Source organism: Halichoerus grypus, chromosome 8, assembly GCF_964656455.1.
Source record: "Halichoerus grypus chromosome 8, mHalGry1.hap1.1, whole genome shotgun sequence".
NCBI lineage: Eukaryota > Metazoa > Chordata > Mammalia > Carnivora > Phocidae > Halichoerus > Halichoerus grypus.
In genome coordinates this window covers 29,863,847-29,880,835 of record NC_135719.1, presented here as the reverse complement: position 1 = coordinate 29,880,835, position 16,989 = coordinate 29,863,847, and the positions used below count along the sequence as shown (strand labels likewise).

General features: G+C 43.1%; 1 protein-coding gene across 1 annotated transcript; it reads left to right on the top strand.

The window, feature by feature from the left end:
* The first annotated feature begins 12,500 nt into the window (after positions 1-12,500).
* Positions 12,501-16,666, top strand: MAGEL2 (MAGE family member L2). Its single transcript, XM_036100947.2, has one exon. The coding sequence runs from the start codon at positions 12,653-12,655 to the stop codon at positions 16,214-16,216; it is 3,564 nt and encodes a 1,187-aa protein (XP_035956840.1). The 5' UTR covers positions 12,501-12,652; the 3' UTR covers positions 16,217-16,666.
* Positions 16,667-16,989: the final 323 nt, after the last annotated feature.

Genomic DNA, 16,989 nt, shown 5'->3' with positions numbered 1-16,989 from the left:
TGTATCACATTGATTGACTTGTGGGTGTTGAACCAACCTTGCAGCCCAGGAATAAATCCCACTTGGTCGTGGTGAATAATCCTTTTAATGTACTGTTGGATCCTATTGGCTAGTAGTTTGGTGAGAATTTTGCCTCCATGTTCATCAAGGATATTGGTCTGTAGTTCTCCTTTTTGATGGGGTCTTTGTCTGATTTGGGGATCAAGGTAATGGTGGCCTCATAAAACGAGTTTGGAATTTTTCCTTCCATTTCTATTTTTTGGAACAGTTTCAGAAGAATAGGTATTAATTCTTCTTGAAATGTTTGGTAGAATTCCCCTGGGAAGCCATCTGGCCCTGGGCTTTTGTGTGTTGGGAGATTTTTGATTACTGCTTCAGTTTCCTCAGTGGTTATAGGTCTGTTCAGGTTTTCTATTTCTTCATGGTTCAGTTTTGGTGGTTTATATATCTCTAAGAATGCATCCATTTCTTCCAGATTATCTAATTTGCTGGCATATAGTTGCTCATAATATGTTCTTATACTTGTTTGTATTTCTTTGGTGTTGGTTTTAATCCCTCCTCTTTCATTCCTGATTTTATTTATTTGGGTCCTTTCTCTTTTCTTTTTGATAAGACTGGCCAGGGGTTTATCAATCTTATTAATTCTTTCAAAGAACCAGGTCCTAGTTTTGTTGATCTGTTCTACTATTCTTTTGGTTTCTATTTCATTGATTTCTGCTCTGATCTTTATTATTTCTCTTATCCTGCTGAGTTTAGGCTTTCTTTGCTGTTCTTTCTCCAGCTCCTTTAGGTGTAGGGTTAGGTTGTGTACTTGAGACCTTTCTTGTTTCTTGAGAAATGCTTGTACTGCTATACACCATCCTCTTAAGACTGCCTTTGCTGCATCTGAAAGATTTTGAACAGTTGTGTTTTTATTTTCATTAATTTCCATGATTTTTTTAAATTCTTCTTTAATTTCCTGGTTGACCCATTCATTCGTTAGTAGGATGCTCTTTAGCCTCCATGTATTTGAGTTCTTTCCGACTTTCCTCTTGTGATTGAGTTCTAGTTTCAAAGAATTGTGGTCCAAAAATAAGCAGGGAATGATCCCAATCTTTTGGTACCAGTTGAGACCTGATTTATGACCTAGGATGTGATCTATTCTGGAGAATGTTCCATGGGCACTAGAGAAGAATGTGTATCTGTTGATTTAGGATGGAATATTCTGAATATATCTGTGAACTCCATTTGGTCCAGTGCATCATTTAAGTCTTTATTTCCTTGTTGGTGTTTTGCTTAGATGATCTGTCCATTTCAGTGTGGGAGGTGTTAAAGTCCCCCACTATTATTATATTGTTGTCGATGTGTTTCTTTGCTTTTGTTATTAATTGGCTTACATAATTGTCTGCTCCCATGATAGGGGCATAGATATTTACAATTGTTAGATCTTCTTGTTGGATAGACCCTTTAAGTAGGATAGAGTGTCCTTCCTCATCTCTTATTATAGTCTTTCATTTAAAATCGAATTTGTCTGATATAAGGATTGCCACCCCAGCTTTCTTTTGGTGTCCATTAGCATGGTAAATGGTTTTCCACCCCCTCACTTTCAATCTGGAGGTGTCTTTGGGTCTAAAATGTGTCTCTTGCAGACAGCATATCGATGGGTCTTGTTTTTTAATGCAATCTGATAGCCTGTGTCTTTTAATTGGGGCATTTAGCCCATTTACATTCAGGGTAACTATTGAAAGATATGAATTTAGTGGTATTGTATTGCCTGTAAGGTGACTGTTACTGTATATTGTCTGTGTTCCTTTCTGGTCTATGTTGCTTTTAGGCTCTCTCTTTGCTTAGAGGACCCCTTTCAATTATTTCTTGTAAGGCTGGTTTCGTGTTTGCAAATTCCTTTAGTTTTTCTTTGTTCTGGAAGCTTTTTATCTCTCCTTCTATTTTCAATGACAGCCTAGCTGGATATAGTATTCTTGGCTGCATAATTTTCCCATTTATGCTCTGAAGATATCATGCCAGTCCTTTCTGGCCTGCCCGGTCTCTGTGGATAGGTCTGTTGCCATCTAATGTTTCTACCATTGTAGGTTACAGATCTCTTGTCCCAAGCTGCTTTCAGGATTTTCTCTTTGTCTCTGAGACTCGTAAGTTTTACTATTAGATGTCGGGGTGTTGACCTATTTTTATTGATTTTGAAGGGCGTTCTCTGTGCCTCCTGGATTTTGATGCCTGTTTCCTTCCCCAAATTAGGGAAGTTCTCTGCTATAATTTGCTCCAATATACCTTCTGCCCCCCTCTCTCTTTCTTCTTCTTCTGGGACCTCAATTATTCTAATATTGTTTTGTCTTATGGTATCACTTATCTCTCGAATTCTGCCCTCGTGATCCAGTAGTTGTTGATCTCTCTTTTTCTCAGCTTCTTTATTTTCCATCATTTGGTCTTCTATATCCCTAATTGCCTCTTCTGCCTCATTTATCCTAGCAGTTAGAGCCTCCATTTTTTTATTGCACCTCATTAATAGCCTTTTTGATTTTGACTTGGTTAGATTTTAGTTCTTTTATTTCTCCTGAAAGGATTTCTCTAGTATCTTCCATGCTTTTTTCAAGCCCAGCTTGTATCTTTATAATTTCATTCTGAACTCCAGTTCTGACATCTTACTAATGTACGTATTGATTAGGTCCCTGGCAGTTGGTACTGCCTCTTGTTCTTTTTTTTTTTTTGAGGTGATTTTTTCCTTCTTGTCATTTTGTCCAGAAGAGAATAGACGAATGAGAGAACAAAATGCTAACAGGGTAACAACAACCCCAGAAAAATATACCCTAAACAAATCAGAAGAGACCTGAAACCGGGGGAAAAGAAAGAGAAAGAAAGAAAAAAGATTAAAAAAAAAAGAAAAGAAAAAGATTTTAAAAAAAGAATATGATCAAATATGATCAGGCTGGTGAATAGATCAGTGCAACACACTAGATTTTGGGAGTATTTTGGTCTGTTAGAAGAAAGTGCCTCCCCAAATTTTAAAGAAATAAAAAACATATATGTACAAAAATAAGGGTAAATATGATGAAGGGATGGAATATGACTGTAAAGACGAAAATTATAAAAGATTTTATAAAAGGAATTGATAAGATAAGAAGTTGGTTAAAAAAAAGAAAGAAGAGGAATTTTAAAAAAAAGTGAGAGAATGTGATCAGGCAGGAGACTAGAACAACACCATACACTAGAGATTTAGGGTATATTTCGGTCTGTTAGACGAAACTGTATCCCAAAATTTTAAAGAGAGAACAACTTATATATATACCAAAAATAAGGTTAACTACAATGAAGTGATAGAATATGACTTTAAAAATGAGAACTAGAAAAGATTTTTTAAAAAGGGATTGATAAGATGTTTGTTGAAACAGGGAAAAAGAAAAATTAAAAAAAATAGCAAAAGAAAAAAAAGAAAATTAAAAAAATTAACTTTGAAAGACTAAAGAATCATGGGGAAAAAAAAGCCATGAATTCTACATGCTGTATTCCCCTAGTGCTGGAGTTCTGCCATTCTCATAGATTGGTAAACTTGGTCTTGGCTGGCTGTTCTTGCTGATCTTCTGGGGGAGGGGCCTGTTGCAGTGATTCTCAAATGTCTTTGCCCGAGGCAGAATTGCCCACTCTTGCTGGGGGCCCGGCTAAGTAAATCTGCTCAGGTTTGCTCTGGGTAGCCTTTTTTTTTTTTTTTTTCCTGGGTAGCTTTTGTTCCCTGCAAGCTTTCTGTACAGCTTTGGAAGACAAGAGTGAAAATGGAGTCCTCCCTATCTCTGCCCCAGAGGAGCCGAGAGCTTGGGGCCCCACTCTTCAGTGAGCCCCCAGAGAAAAGCAGTCAATCACTCCTGTCTCCCCAGTCTGTGGCTGCACTCCTAGCTCACCTGGCCTGTGAATGAGCATTTCTATCTCTGGCACATGCCCCCTTTTGGAGTCTCCAAACCCAGCAGATTCCTGTGGTGTGCTCCCACACCACTCCTCCTGGGGGAGGAAGGGGAGTCTCCCTGGATCTGCCACTTCTTGGGTCCCTGTTGGAAGAGCAGTGGCCTGATTGTGCTGCGGATCACAGTTTATGGCAACCCCGAGCTGAGAGCCCATTCCTCAGCTCCATCTCTGCAGCTGGCTTCCCTGCTCTGATACCTGGGAGCTCTGCCACACTCAGGCACCCCCGGTCTTTGTGACCCCAAGGCTCCTGCGACCACACTGTCGCAGCAAGCATTCCACCCCCTGCTTAGCACCGGAGCGACGTCCCTCAGCAGAGCTGACTTCTAAAAGTTCTGATTTTGTGCTCCGCTGCTCTATCACTTGCCGGTAGCAGCTGATGAAGGCCCCCTCCCCCCGCTGTCTATCTTCCCAAATATTGCCTGGGATTCACTTCTCTGCACGTCCTACCTTACAGAAAATGGTCGCTTTCCTGTTCAGAGAATTGCTGCTATTCTTTTCTTTGATCTCCTGTTGAGTTTGTAGGTGTTCAGAATGGTTTGATCCCTATCTAGCTGAATTCCTGGGACCAGATGAAATTTAGGTCTCCTACTCCTCTGCCATCTTGCTCCTCTATCCTAATTTATTTATTTTTTAAAGATTTTATTTATTTATTTGAGATAGAGAGAGAGTGAGAGAGAGCATGACCTGGGAGACAGAGGGAGAGGGAGAAGCAGGCTCCCCAGTGAGCAGGAAGCCTGAAACATGGGTCAATCCCAGGACCCTGGGATCATGACCTGAGCTGAAGGCAGATGTTTAACTGACTGAGCCACCTAGGTGCCCCAAGTTTTAATATATTTAAATAACTGAATCATATTGCACATATTATTTGATCACATTGGAATTAAATTAGTAATTAACATTATGAAAATACGTATGAAGTATCCAAATATTTGGAATGTGAACAATATACTTCCAAATAACCCATACATCAAATAAGAAATCCTAAAGAAAATTGTAAAATAGGGTGGGAGGATGGGTTAGCCTGGTGATGGGTATTGAGGAGGGCACGTTCTGCATGGAGCACTGGGTGTTATGCACAAACAATGAATCATGGAACACTATATCTAAAACTAATGATGTAATGTATGGGGATTAACATAACAATAAAAAAAATTTTAAAAAAAGAAAATTGTAAAATAAAAATAATAATAAAAACATAACATTCTAAAATTTATAAAATGCTGCTACAATTAAGACTGAAGGAGAAATTTATAACTTTAATGACTATTTTACAAAATAGGAAATATTTAAAATAAATGACCTAAGCTTGCATACTAATAATGTAGAAAAAATAAAAATTAATGCAAGTAGAATAAATAGAATAGAAATAAGAGCTGAAATCGGTGAAACAGAAAACAGACTAACAATAGAGAAAATTACAGAAGTCAATCATTTATTCTTTGAAAAGAATAAGACAACTGGTAACCCCTAGAAAAGTTAATAAAAGAAAAAAAAAAAACAAGAGAAAGAAATCAAATCTCTCATAAAAGGAATGAAAGAAAGACAATACTACATATTATACAGACATTGACATAATAATAAAAGGATGTTTTATTAATCTCCATTTAGTAAAAATAAATTGTTAACTTTAAATTTTTTAACAAGTAACAGATTGTTAATAAAGGAAGATTGACAACTTTAACCTTAAAACTTGACAACTTAAATGAAGTTGAAAAAAAATCCTTAAAAGCAGAAATTCCTCAAACTGGCAAATGAGGAAAATGAAAATCTGCATAATGTGATTTGTGTTAAAATCAACAATAAAAAGACAAGCCAGTTTAAGAAATGGAAAACGGAGTGAAATACACAATGAAGATATACAAATGGCCTCCAGGTACAGCCACTTTGGAAGTCAGTTTTGGCAGCTTCTTACAAAATAACATGTATTCTTATCATACAATCCAACAATTGTGCTCCTTGGTATTTACCCAAATGAATTGAAAACTTATGTGCACACAAATTCTTTGCACAAATGTTTAAAACAGCTTTATTCATAGTTGCCCAAGTTTAGAAGCTATCAAGATGTCCTATAATAGGTGAATGGTAATAAACAAACTGTGGAAAAAATATACAGTGGTATATTATATCACAATGAAGAATAAGTAATGTACAACACATGGATGTTTACAACAACTTTATCCATATTTGCCAAAACTTGGAAGCAACCAAGATAGGTAGGTGGATAGATAAACTGTGGTACATCCAGACAATAGAGTATTATTCAATGCTAAAAAATGAAATAAGCTATCAAGCCATGAAAAGACATGGGGAAAACTTAAATGCCTATCAGTAAGTGAAAGAATCCAATCAGAAAAGTTTACATACTGTATCATTCCAAAGCAAATGACATTCTGGAAAAGGCAAAATTATGGAGACTTAAAAAAAGTCAGTTTTTGCAGGGGTTTGGAGGAGGGAGGGTGAATAGGCAAAGCACAGAGGATTTTTAGGGTTGTGAAATTATTCTGTATGGTGTTATAATGGTGGATACATGTTATATGCATTTGTCAAAACCCACAGAATATACAACTCCAGGAGGGAACCCTAATGTAAACTATAGACCTCAGATGATAATGATGTGTCAATGCAGGTTCATGGATTGTAACAAATGTACCACTCAGGTGCAAGATATTGATAGCAGGGGAATTTGTGGGTATATGTGTGGTAGGGGCATTAGATATATAGGAACTCTCAGTTCTTCCCCTCAATTTTTTTTTTTTTTTTGGTAAACCTACAACTGGTCTAAAAAGTAGCCTATTAATAAACAAACATACAAAAAAGCAAAAACATGGCATGCCTTGGGTGGCTCAGTCTGCCTTCAGCTGGAGTCATGATCCCAGAGTCCTGGAATGTAGTCCTGTATTGGGCTCCCTGCTCAGCAGGGAGTCTGCTTCTACCTCTGCCCCTCACTCTGCTCTCTGCTCTCTCTCACACACACTCTCTCTCTCAAATAAATAAATAAAATCTTAAAAAATACCCACAATGATATACCACTTTTTTTTTTGCCCACTGGGTTGCCTAAAATCAAAATGGTTAATTATATCAATTTTGGCAAGGACATGGAGCACCTAGCACTCTCATTCATTGCTAATAGGAGTGTAAAATTGTATTATCACCATTTCACATCCACTAGAGTGATGAAAATCAAAAAGACGGACAGCACAACATTTTGTAGGCTGTTGAGCACCTGGAATTCTCATATATTCTGGTAGAATGTAAAATGATCTAACTCAACTATGGAGAACTGTTGCAGTTTCTTATAAAGATAAGCCCACACCTTAACTATGGAGAACAAATTGATAGTTACCAGAGGGGAGATGGGTGGGGGAATGGGTGAAATAGGTGATGGGGATTAAGGAGTGTGCGCTTGTCGTGATGAGCACTGGGTGATGTATGGAATTGTTGAATCACTATATTGTACATCTGAAACTAATATAACACTGTATGTTAACTATACTAAAATTAATTTTTTTAAAAAGATAAGCACAGTTTTCCCTTCCTTTCCCTATTGTCCCCCATGCTGAAGGGGGGAAATCAGAGAGGGAGACAAACCATGAGAGACTATGGACCCTAAGAAACAAACTGAGGGTTTCAGAGGGGAGGGGGGCTGGGAGGAGGAGATAGCCAGGTGATGGGCATTAAGGAGGGCACGTGTTGTGATGAGCACTGGGTATTATATGCAACTAATGAATGACTGAACACTACATCAAAAACTAATGATACACTGTATGGTGGCTAACTTAACATAATAAAAATAAAATAAATAAAATAAAATAAAAAAGATAAGCACATATCTACTCTATGCCTCATCATTCAACCTGATGTTTCATTTCAAGATGAAAATGTCTGCTCTAAAAAGACTTTTAAAAGAATTCTCAAGTCAGCCTTTTTTTTTACCATATTAGCCCCAAATTATAAATATCCCAAACATCAACAGGAGATAGACAAACAGGTGATAGATTAACAGGTGCCATATAAGTAAAATGGAATTCTATTCAGCATTAAACCATATAGCAAACTTCCTATGCATCCAAAAACATTTTTTAAAAAATGTTGAGGGGCGCCTGGGTGGCTCAGTCGTTAAGCGTCTGCCTTTGGCTCAGGTCATGATCCCAGGGTCCTGGGATCGAGCCCCGCATCGGGCTCCCTGCTCCGTGGGGAGCCTGCTTCACTCTCTCCCACTCCCCCTGCTTGTGTTCCCTCTCTCACTGTGTCTCTCTCTGTCAAATAAATAAATAAAAATCTTTAAAAAAAATAAAAATAAAAAATAAATAAAAAATAAAAAATGTTGAATCTCCACACAAAAATAGTATACATACTATACTAATTCCATTTATATGAAATTTGAGAACAGGCAAAACTGATATAAGGCAAGAGAAATCAGAAAGTGGTTGCCTTTGGACATAGAGGAATTGACTGAGGAAAGGCACACTGGACCTTTATTTGATAAATAAAATGTTATTTATTTTGTTTTGAGAGATGGCTACTCCATGACAAAGCTCACTAAACAGAATACTGTAGCTCTATGCATTTCATTTTATATTAATTATATCTAAAGCTAAAAAAATACTTTGGAAAAAATATTTTGGCAGCACCGATGTAATGGCAAGGAATGTTGGCTTTTGGCAACTAATAGATCAGGCTTTAATTCCAGAGTCAGCATTACATTGCCGAATCTGTGACAAGTTAATTACCATCCTAAGCCTCAATTTCTTGATATGTTAAATGGAGCCAAACACCTGTGAATTTTGTGAGGAATATATACAGAGTATATAAAGCTTTTAGAGTGGTATTTGACCACATAATAAGCATTCAATAAATAGTACTTATGCTATTTTAATGAAGTCCTTGCAATTCTTCCTTCAAATGCCTTGTACTTCTGATACATCCTATGCAGTTCTGTTTTTTTTTTTTTTTTCTTTTATGGCTCAGGCTGTCTATTTGGAGACCACTCATGAATCTCTCCCACAGCTTTTTTTTTTCTTTTCATTGCTACTGCCAGCATTACAACCCCATCCCCCCACGCTTCAAGCATAAGTGACTACTCAGTTATTTGCATCAATTCTGACCAATATGAATTTTAAACAATGCAAACAGTAACACTTTATTGCACTAAAAATACCATGTCAATATCTGTATGTGTCTATAAGATTTGGTTTCAGATTTTCCTCTGCAGTGCTGCTCATACCACAGTGTTGGGCACATACTGAATCCTTTTTTTTTTTTTTTTTTTTTTTTTTTAAAGGTTTTATTTATTTATTTATTTGACAGAGAGAGAGAGAGACAGCGAGAGAGGGAACACAAGCAGGGGGAGTGGGAGAGGGAGAAGCAGGCTTCCCGCGGAGCAGGGAGCCCGATGCGGGGCTCGATCCCAGGACCCTGGGATCATGACCTGAGCCGAAGGCAGACGCTTAACCGACTGAGCCACCCAGGCGCCCCAACATACTGAATCCTTAATAAAAGGTATTTCATACACAAATTATTTTAGACTCTTTGAAAATCATAACTGATTATTTTACCCACTTATGTTTACACTAAGTCTAACAGCTATATAGGAGTGAAAGATATGTACTTTTTGTTCTAATCTTGCACTTTCATTATTTTTAATGGCCATTCAGGATGAACGGGATACATAAGAGTGAACAAAACGAGGTTCTAGTCTGCATGGAGGATCCATTCTTATGGTGAATCAGATAGTAAAGAAATATACAAAATTTTAATATACCTGCCTCAACGATTTTCCTACTTCTACTTGTCTCTCCTCAGTTCTCCTTCTGCCAATTTTTTAATTACTTGTGTTATCCTTTTATTATATAATTATGAAAATACTGAAAATCTTTTATATTAGAAGACAAACATCTATATCCCATGGATATTTTGTATATATTTGTCTTTTGCTTTCTACTCACCTTGGGTTTTTAAGCTGTTTCATGGAGAAGCAAGGAAAGGGAATATTGGGAAGACTTGGTTTAGAGGCATACAAGGGTGGTAGGGCTTCAGGAAGCTCAAAGATCCCATACGGAGAAGGCAGGTTTGGGGAGACCTACTTAAAGCTTGTAGTCCAAATTCCCCACTGTACTCAAGACAGCTTTGGGTTTTCCTGTTATTAAAGCAGTCAATCTTCACAAAGTAGTTATACGTTACTTGATTTCTCAGGTGTATTTGATGTTGGGAGTAGGTAATTTGTGAGTAGCTAGGTTTTCAAGTGGCCTGCATCTGAGAGCACGGATTGTCTAAAATAGGCAGATTTTCCAGGGAATACACCCATTTTGACTACCATTCCTGGTTCCACCAGAATCATTAATGTGTATACCCAAGTTTTTCTCTACCGGTTAAACAATGTTACCAATGAATCACATAGGTGCTAATGTAAAACTTGACTACTTTCCATTCTGAATGACACCAATTTTAAAAAATTCTTGATATTTCCTTTTTGGTTTCTGTATCACCTTTGGGCACAAATTGGGCCTCCTTTTACATAATGAATTTAGTGGGAGTTGGCAATGGGTGGCAGTTGGGACATAGGGACAGTTGGGACCTACTAGTAGCCATTTATTGTATAGGATGACTCACAGCATGGTGGACTGAAGGTTGACTCTGCCATAATACTGAAAAAGAAATGGTTAGTAAAAGAACTTAATCTCTCAGAAAACTATACATTTTAATTAGAGGAGGAACAAGTATGTTTTATTGAGGCTAGAAATGCCAAAGGCTGAAAAATGAACTCAATTTCCCAAAGCCATCTATAGCCAATAACTGTCATGTGTCAGGATTGGTGATTGGGGAACACCAAGGTTATAGGTCTAGAGTTGGTCCCTCTAAAGTACTTCTAAACCCCTACCAAAATGAGAAGTCCTATGTGAACTATTAATGCACAAGAGACCTGGAAGCCATGAAGCATGGTGGTATCCATTGGGTAAGCAACTTTATGGGTATATACGGGAGTTACATATTAGACACCATGAATGAGATGCTTGTCATTGAAAAGGAAGATGTTCCTAAGGGATAATAACTCTAATTCCTCATCTCTTCAATTGCCAGAAAAGAAAACACTGAAACCTCATTCTGAAATTATTCTTCATTATTTAAAGCAATAATAATCTTGGGAGTGTGTTTATGTCTTTATTGGAATTCATAAATTACCAAATTTGAGGAACATCGGATAAGGGTACCTCAGGAGGAGTAGGGTATGGCCTTCATCATTCTCTTCTGCCCCCTTGTGGTGTCTTTCATGGTATCTTTCTGGACTCTTGCCCTAGGTGAAAACAGTCTCTTCTAAACTAAACATCCTTGTTATTTAGTATTTTGAATATTTCCAGAAAACTACCCAGCTAGAAGTGAGACTGTCACGTCCTTTCAACATGAAGTAGCATAGTGTTACCCAATCATTTTTATGTCTTCTGGTTTATCTATCACTATCTATCTATCTATCTATCTATCTATCTATCTATCTATCTATCATCATCTATCTAATTTGAAAACTGATTTTGCTCAAGTAGATTCCCTGAAATTTCGTATTTTATTCTTCATCTATTTTCCCTATATATTAATCTTAGATCTATTTATTCACTCATTTTATTGTTTTCTAGTGCGTTTTTTGGCTTTCATTTTTATTATTTCTTTCCTGCTCTGTAACTGATGAATAGCACTAAGAAACCCACCTTGTTCTTTCGTCCCAGCCATTCCAAAGAAAATTTTCCTGGTACTAAAAAAATGCTGTCTTCCATTGATGTCTGGAACATCTGAATTTCCATTATTTCTTTCCTTCTCTCTGTAGTCTTTGTCATCCCTTTTCTCTGCTTGTGTCTAAAAATGTCTGTATACTTCAAGATATATCTCAGGAGTTTCACTCTAAACACTTCTCCTGCAACCACATTCACTCCCACAGTTAAGGAGTACCTTAACTCCCAGTTCGGTTTTCTTTTGAATCCCAAGCCATCATACAAGATGGTCTGTAGAGCATCTCTCCTTGGCAGTCCCACAGCATTGCAAATGTCCATGTCCCAATCAATACTCATAAATCTCTCTTGCTATGTGCCTCCCACTGTGTCCCTAAAAGAATCAAATACATTAGCAATTTCCCACTTTCCCAGGACAGACTTATATGTCTTCTCCATCTCCTTTACCTTAAATTATAATAGCAGCCTACTATGATTCCTGAATCTCTCACCTACATAGATTCACTTCTTTTATCCTCCGGCTCCGATTTTGCTGTATCTGAGCTCAGACCACACCATCTCCCCCCTCATGGATGCCTTCCATGTTACCAGTGGTCTGTTCCTACTCTATACTGCAGAACTGTGATTTCTAAAACATAGATCTGTTCCTGTCACTCCTCTTTGAAAACTCATCCATGGTAAGTCTCACCAGGCTGCATTTGGGGACTGGACAGAGTGAGAAGGGATCTTGTGTCAGCCAGGATTTCTGGTAGACGCCCCTATGCACTATCCACTTGTGGTGGTCGGGGGCGGGGAAGGGGCGGGATTGAGCCCCCTTCCCCCCTCCTCCTTACTGCGGAAAGCTGCAGAGCTAAGGGCACTTACTTCCTATTCACCAGTCAGCAGGGAGGGATCCTCTGATCAGCCACGTAGGCATTCTCTTCTCTCTGGAGGAAAAGGCCCAGCAGCTGTCGGAGGAAAAGGCCCACCAGCTGTCAGAGCAAAGGGACATGTCGCAGCTAAGTAAGAATTTGGGTGATTCGAGTCCCCCGGCCGAGGCCCCTAAGCCTCCGGTCTATAGCCGCCCTACGGTTCTGATGCGGGCCCCGCCCGCCTCCTCTCGGGCTCCGCCAGTCCCTTGGGATCCACCTCCGATTGATTTGCAGGCTTCACTGGCCGCTTGGCAGGCACCTCAGCCTGCTTGGGAGGCCCCACAGGGCCAGCCGCCTACCCCAGTGGCTCCGATGGCCCAACCTCCGGCCCTGGGGGGCCCGATGGTCCAGGCTCCCCCTCTGGGAGGCCCGATGGGCAAGCCTCCGACTCCCGGAGTCCTGATGATCCATCCTCCCCCTCCGGGAGCCCCGATGGCCCAGCCTCCGACTCCGGGAGTCCTGATGATGCATCCTTCAGCTCCCGGAGCCCCGATGGCCCATCCTCCCCCCCCGGGGACCCCGATGGCCCATCCTCCCCCTCCGGGGACCCCGATGGCCCATCCTCCCCCTCCGGGGACCCCGATGGCCCATCCTCCCCCTCCGGGGACCCCGATGGTGCATCCTCCCCCTCCGGGGACACCGATGGCGCATCCTCCCCCTCCGGGGACACCGATGGCTCACCCTCCCCCTCCGGGGACACCGATGGCCCATCCTCCCCCTCCGGGGACCCCGATGGCCCAGCCTCCAACTCCAGGAGTCCTGATGGCCCAGCCTCTGACTCCGGGAGTCCTGATGGTCCAGCCTCCTGCTCCGGGAGCCCCGATGGCCCAGCCTCCGCCCCCAGGAGCCTTGATGACCCAGCCTCCGCCTCCGGGAGCCCCGATGGCCAAGCCTCCTGGTCCCGGAGTCCTGATGATTCATCCTCCAGGTTCGAGAGCTCCGATCACCCAGCCTCCAGCTTCAGGAGCCCCGATGGCACAGCCGGCGGCCCCACCTGCGCAGCCTCTGGCTTCTTGGGCCCCACAGGCTCAGCCTCTGATTCTGCAAATCCAGTCTCAGGTTATAAGGGCTCCTCCGCAGGTTCCCCAGGGCCCACAGGCCCCGCCGGCGCAGCTGGCCACACCCCCGGGCTGGCAGGCCACCTCGCCGGGATGGCAGGCCCCGCCGCAAGGCTGGCAAGCCACGCCTCTGGCTTGGCAGGCCACGCAGGTCACCTGGCAGGCTCCGACCATTGCCTGGCAGGCACCACCACCCGTGCGCCAGGGCCCACCGCCCATCCGCCCGGGCCCACCACCCATCCGACCTGGCCCCCCGCCGGTGCGCCAGGCCCCACCCCCGATTCGCCAGGCACCACCGCTGATACGCCAGGCACCGCCACCCATCCGGCCTGCCCCACAGGTCCTGGCCACCCCACCACCACTCTGGCAGGCCCTGCCACCTCCGCCGCCGCTGCGGCAGGCTCCACAGGCTAGGCTGCCCACCCCGCAGGTGCGGGCAGCTCCACAGGTGAGGGCGGCGCAGCAGGTGCCCACTGCCCCGCCAGCCACACAGGTGCCCACAGCACCTCCCGCTGGCCCGCAGGCACCCCAGGCTGTGCTGTCTGCTCCTCTGTCAGCCCCACAGGCTGTGCACTGCCCGCCCATCATCTGGCAGGCCCCCAAAGGCCAAGCCCCAGTGCCACACGAGCTGCCGACGTCGATGGAATTCCAGGATGTGCAGCAAGCCCAGGCTCTGGCCTGGCAGGCTCCCAAGGCCCCTGGGCAGTTCTGGCAGCCTGTGCCCACCCAGGAGGCCCAGAGGCAGGGCCCACCACTGGTTCAGCTGGAGCAGCCCTTTCAGGGGGTCCCGGCCTCCCAAAAGGCCCTGCAAATCCAGCTACCCACCCAGCAGGCCCAGCCCTCGGGCCCGCAAGCAGAGCTGCCCACCTTGCAACTCCAGCCCACCTGGCAAGGCCCCCCAACAGCCTTGCAGGGCCAGCCCGGAGCTCCCTTAGCGGCAGCAAATTTTCCCATGGGCTCCGCTAAATCACTGATGACTCCATCGGGAGAATCCAGGGCCTCTTCAATAGAACGCAGGACCTCTTCAAAGGAACGTAGGACCTCTTCAAAGGAACGGAGGGCCCCTTCGAAGGATCGCATGATCTTTGCTGCCACTTTTTGTGCTCCAAAGGCAGTGTCAGCTGCCCGAGCACACCTGCCGACTGCCTGGAAAAACTTGCCTGCCACTTCGGAGACCTTCACTGCCACTTCAAGGGTCTTTCCAACTACCTCCCGGTTCCAGCCTGCCTCTTCTAATGCCTTTCAGGGCCCATCTGCCCCCTCTGAGACCCCGAAGTCACTGCCACTTGCTCTGCAGGATCCATTTGCCTGCGTGGAGGCCCTGCCTGCTGTCCCATGGGTTCCGCAGCCCAATGTGAATGCTTCAAAAGCAGCCCAGGCAGTGCCAACCATCCTGATGGCTACAGCAGCTGCCCACAAGGCAATGGCCACCACTCAAGAGGCCTCGAAGACGTCTGCTGAGCCGCCACCACGTCGCTCTGGAAAAGCCACCCGGAAGAAGAAGCATCTGAATACCGAAGAGGACAGCAGTGGCCCAATGCTGGCCCTGCGTGACTGGCAGGCTCCGAGACCCTGGGAAAATCTGAACTTGAATGACTGGGAGGTTGAAAACCCTATTCAGGTCTTGGGTGACTGGGAGGGCCCGAGCACCTCCCGTGGCCTGAGTGGCTGGGAGGGCCCGAGCACCTCCCGCATCCTGAGTGGCTGGGAAGGGCCCAGCACAACTTGGGCTCTGAGTGCCTGGGAGGGCCCAAGCACTTCGAGGGCCCTGGGTCTCTGGGAAAGCCCAGGTAGCCCTCAGCCTCTGATTATCTCTGAGTTTGCCAATCTCTCTCAGGGATTTGGTGCCACCCAGCATGACCCCAAGTTGGAGACTCAGGCTTTGTCTCCCTTGGATGAGAGAGCGAATGCATTGGTGCAGTTCCTCTTGGTCAAGGATCAAGCCAAGGTGCCCATCAAGCGCTCAGAGATGGTGAAATTCATCATCCGTGAATATAAAGATGAGTGCTTGGATATCATCAACCGTGCCAACAATAAGCTGCAGTGTGTCTTCGGTTATCAATTGAAAGAAATTGATCCTGAAAACCACTCTTATATTATCATCAACAAGCTGGGGCACCATAAGGGTGAACCGGTGGCAACTTACTTAGACAGGCCCAAGTTAGGCCTCCTAATGGTGGTCCTGAGTCTCATCTTTATGAAAGGCAATTGTGTCAGGGAGGACATGATCTTTAGTTTTCTGTACAGGTTAGGGTTGGATGTCAGAGAGACACATGCTCTCTTCGGAAATACAAAGAAGCTCATCACCGAAGTGTTTGTAAGGCAGAAGTACCTAGAGTACAGGCGAATCCCCTATACTGAGCCAGCAGAATATGAGTTCCTCTGGGGCCCCCGAGCATTCCTCGAAACCAGCAAGATGCTTGTTTTGAGGTTTTTGGCCAAGCTCCATAAGAGAGATCCACGGTGCTGGCCTTTGCAGTATTTTGAAGCTCTGGCAGAGTGTGAGTCTGAAGATTTGGATGAGGATGAGCCTGGATCCAGCGACAATGCCGGTGACCCCACCAGCAGTTCCCCTCCCCGCTAACATGGTTCCTTCCACAGATATCTCATTCCTTTGGGTTCCTGGCCAGAGGCCACTGACAGGGTGGGGTGGGGTGGGGGGGTGTTTTGTTTCTGGTGTTTATGTTCCAGTTCTATGTGTGTAAGTTTGGATTTAAATTTGGTTCCACTTGGTATCTGCCAAAGCTTTGTACATTTTCATGTGGTGTTGATTTCGATTGGCTACTGTTCTATTTGGTATTTTGGCATCTGTATTTTTAAGTGAGATCTGTGATTCTCTGTTTTGTGTTATAATTGTTATGTTTTGGTATCAGAGTTGTGCTGGCTTTGTGAAATGAATTGAGAAGCTATCCATCTCATTCTGGTACAGATTATGTAGTATTGAAATAGGCTGTTCTTTGAACATTAAAATGACTCATCAGTAAAAGCTGTCTGCAGAAAATAAATATCTATATCTATATATATAAATATACTTTCAGCATAACATGAAAGTGTTTGTCTTTATTCTCATTTTTACTCTAGATGATGGGAGCCAAGTTTTACCATATCCTATGAATAGACTTAAACATCAAGATTACTACCGGTGATAGTAGAAACCACGGTAATGAACCTTTCTCAAGGACATGATACATTTGTCATAATAATGCAGTGATTGTGTTGTGTGGTAAAATGTAAGATCCCCTTAATTCAAGAGTAAAACTTCACAAGTCAGTGAGGTTGAATCAGGAAGAGGCTGAATATCTCCTCTGATTTAATCCTCACAGTAGTCCTTCAAAGTAGACATTATTATTCCCATTT

Bases quoted from the DNA above. Each gene is read 5' to 3' on its own strand.
- MAGEL2 (XM_036100947.2), top strand. From the start codon at position 12,653: ATGTCGCAGCTAAGTAAGAATTTGGGTGATTCGAGTCCCCCGGCCGAG.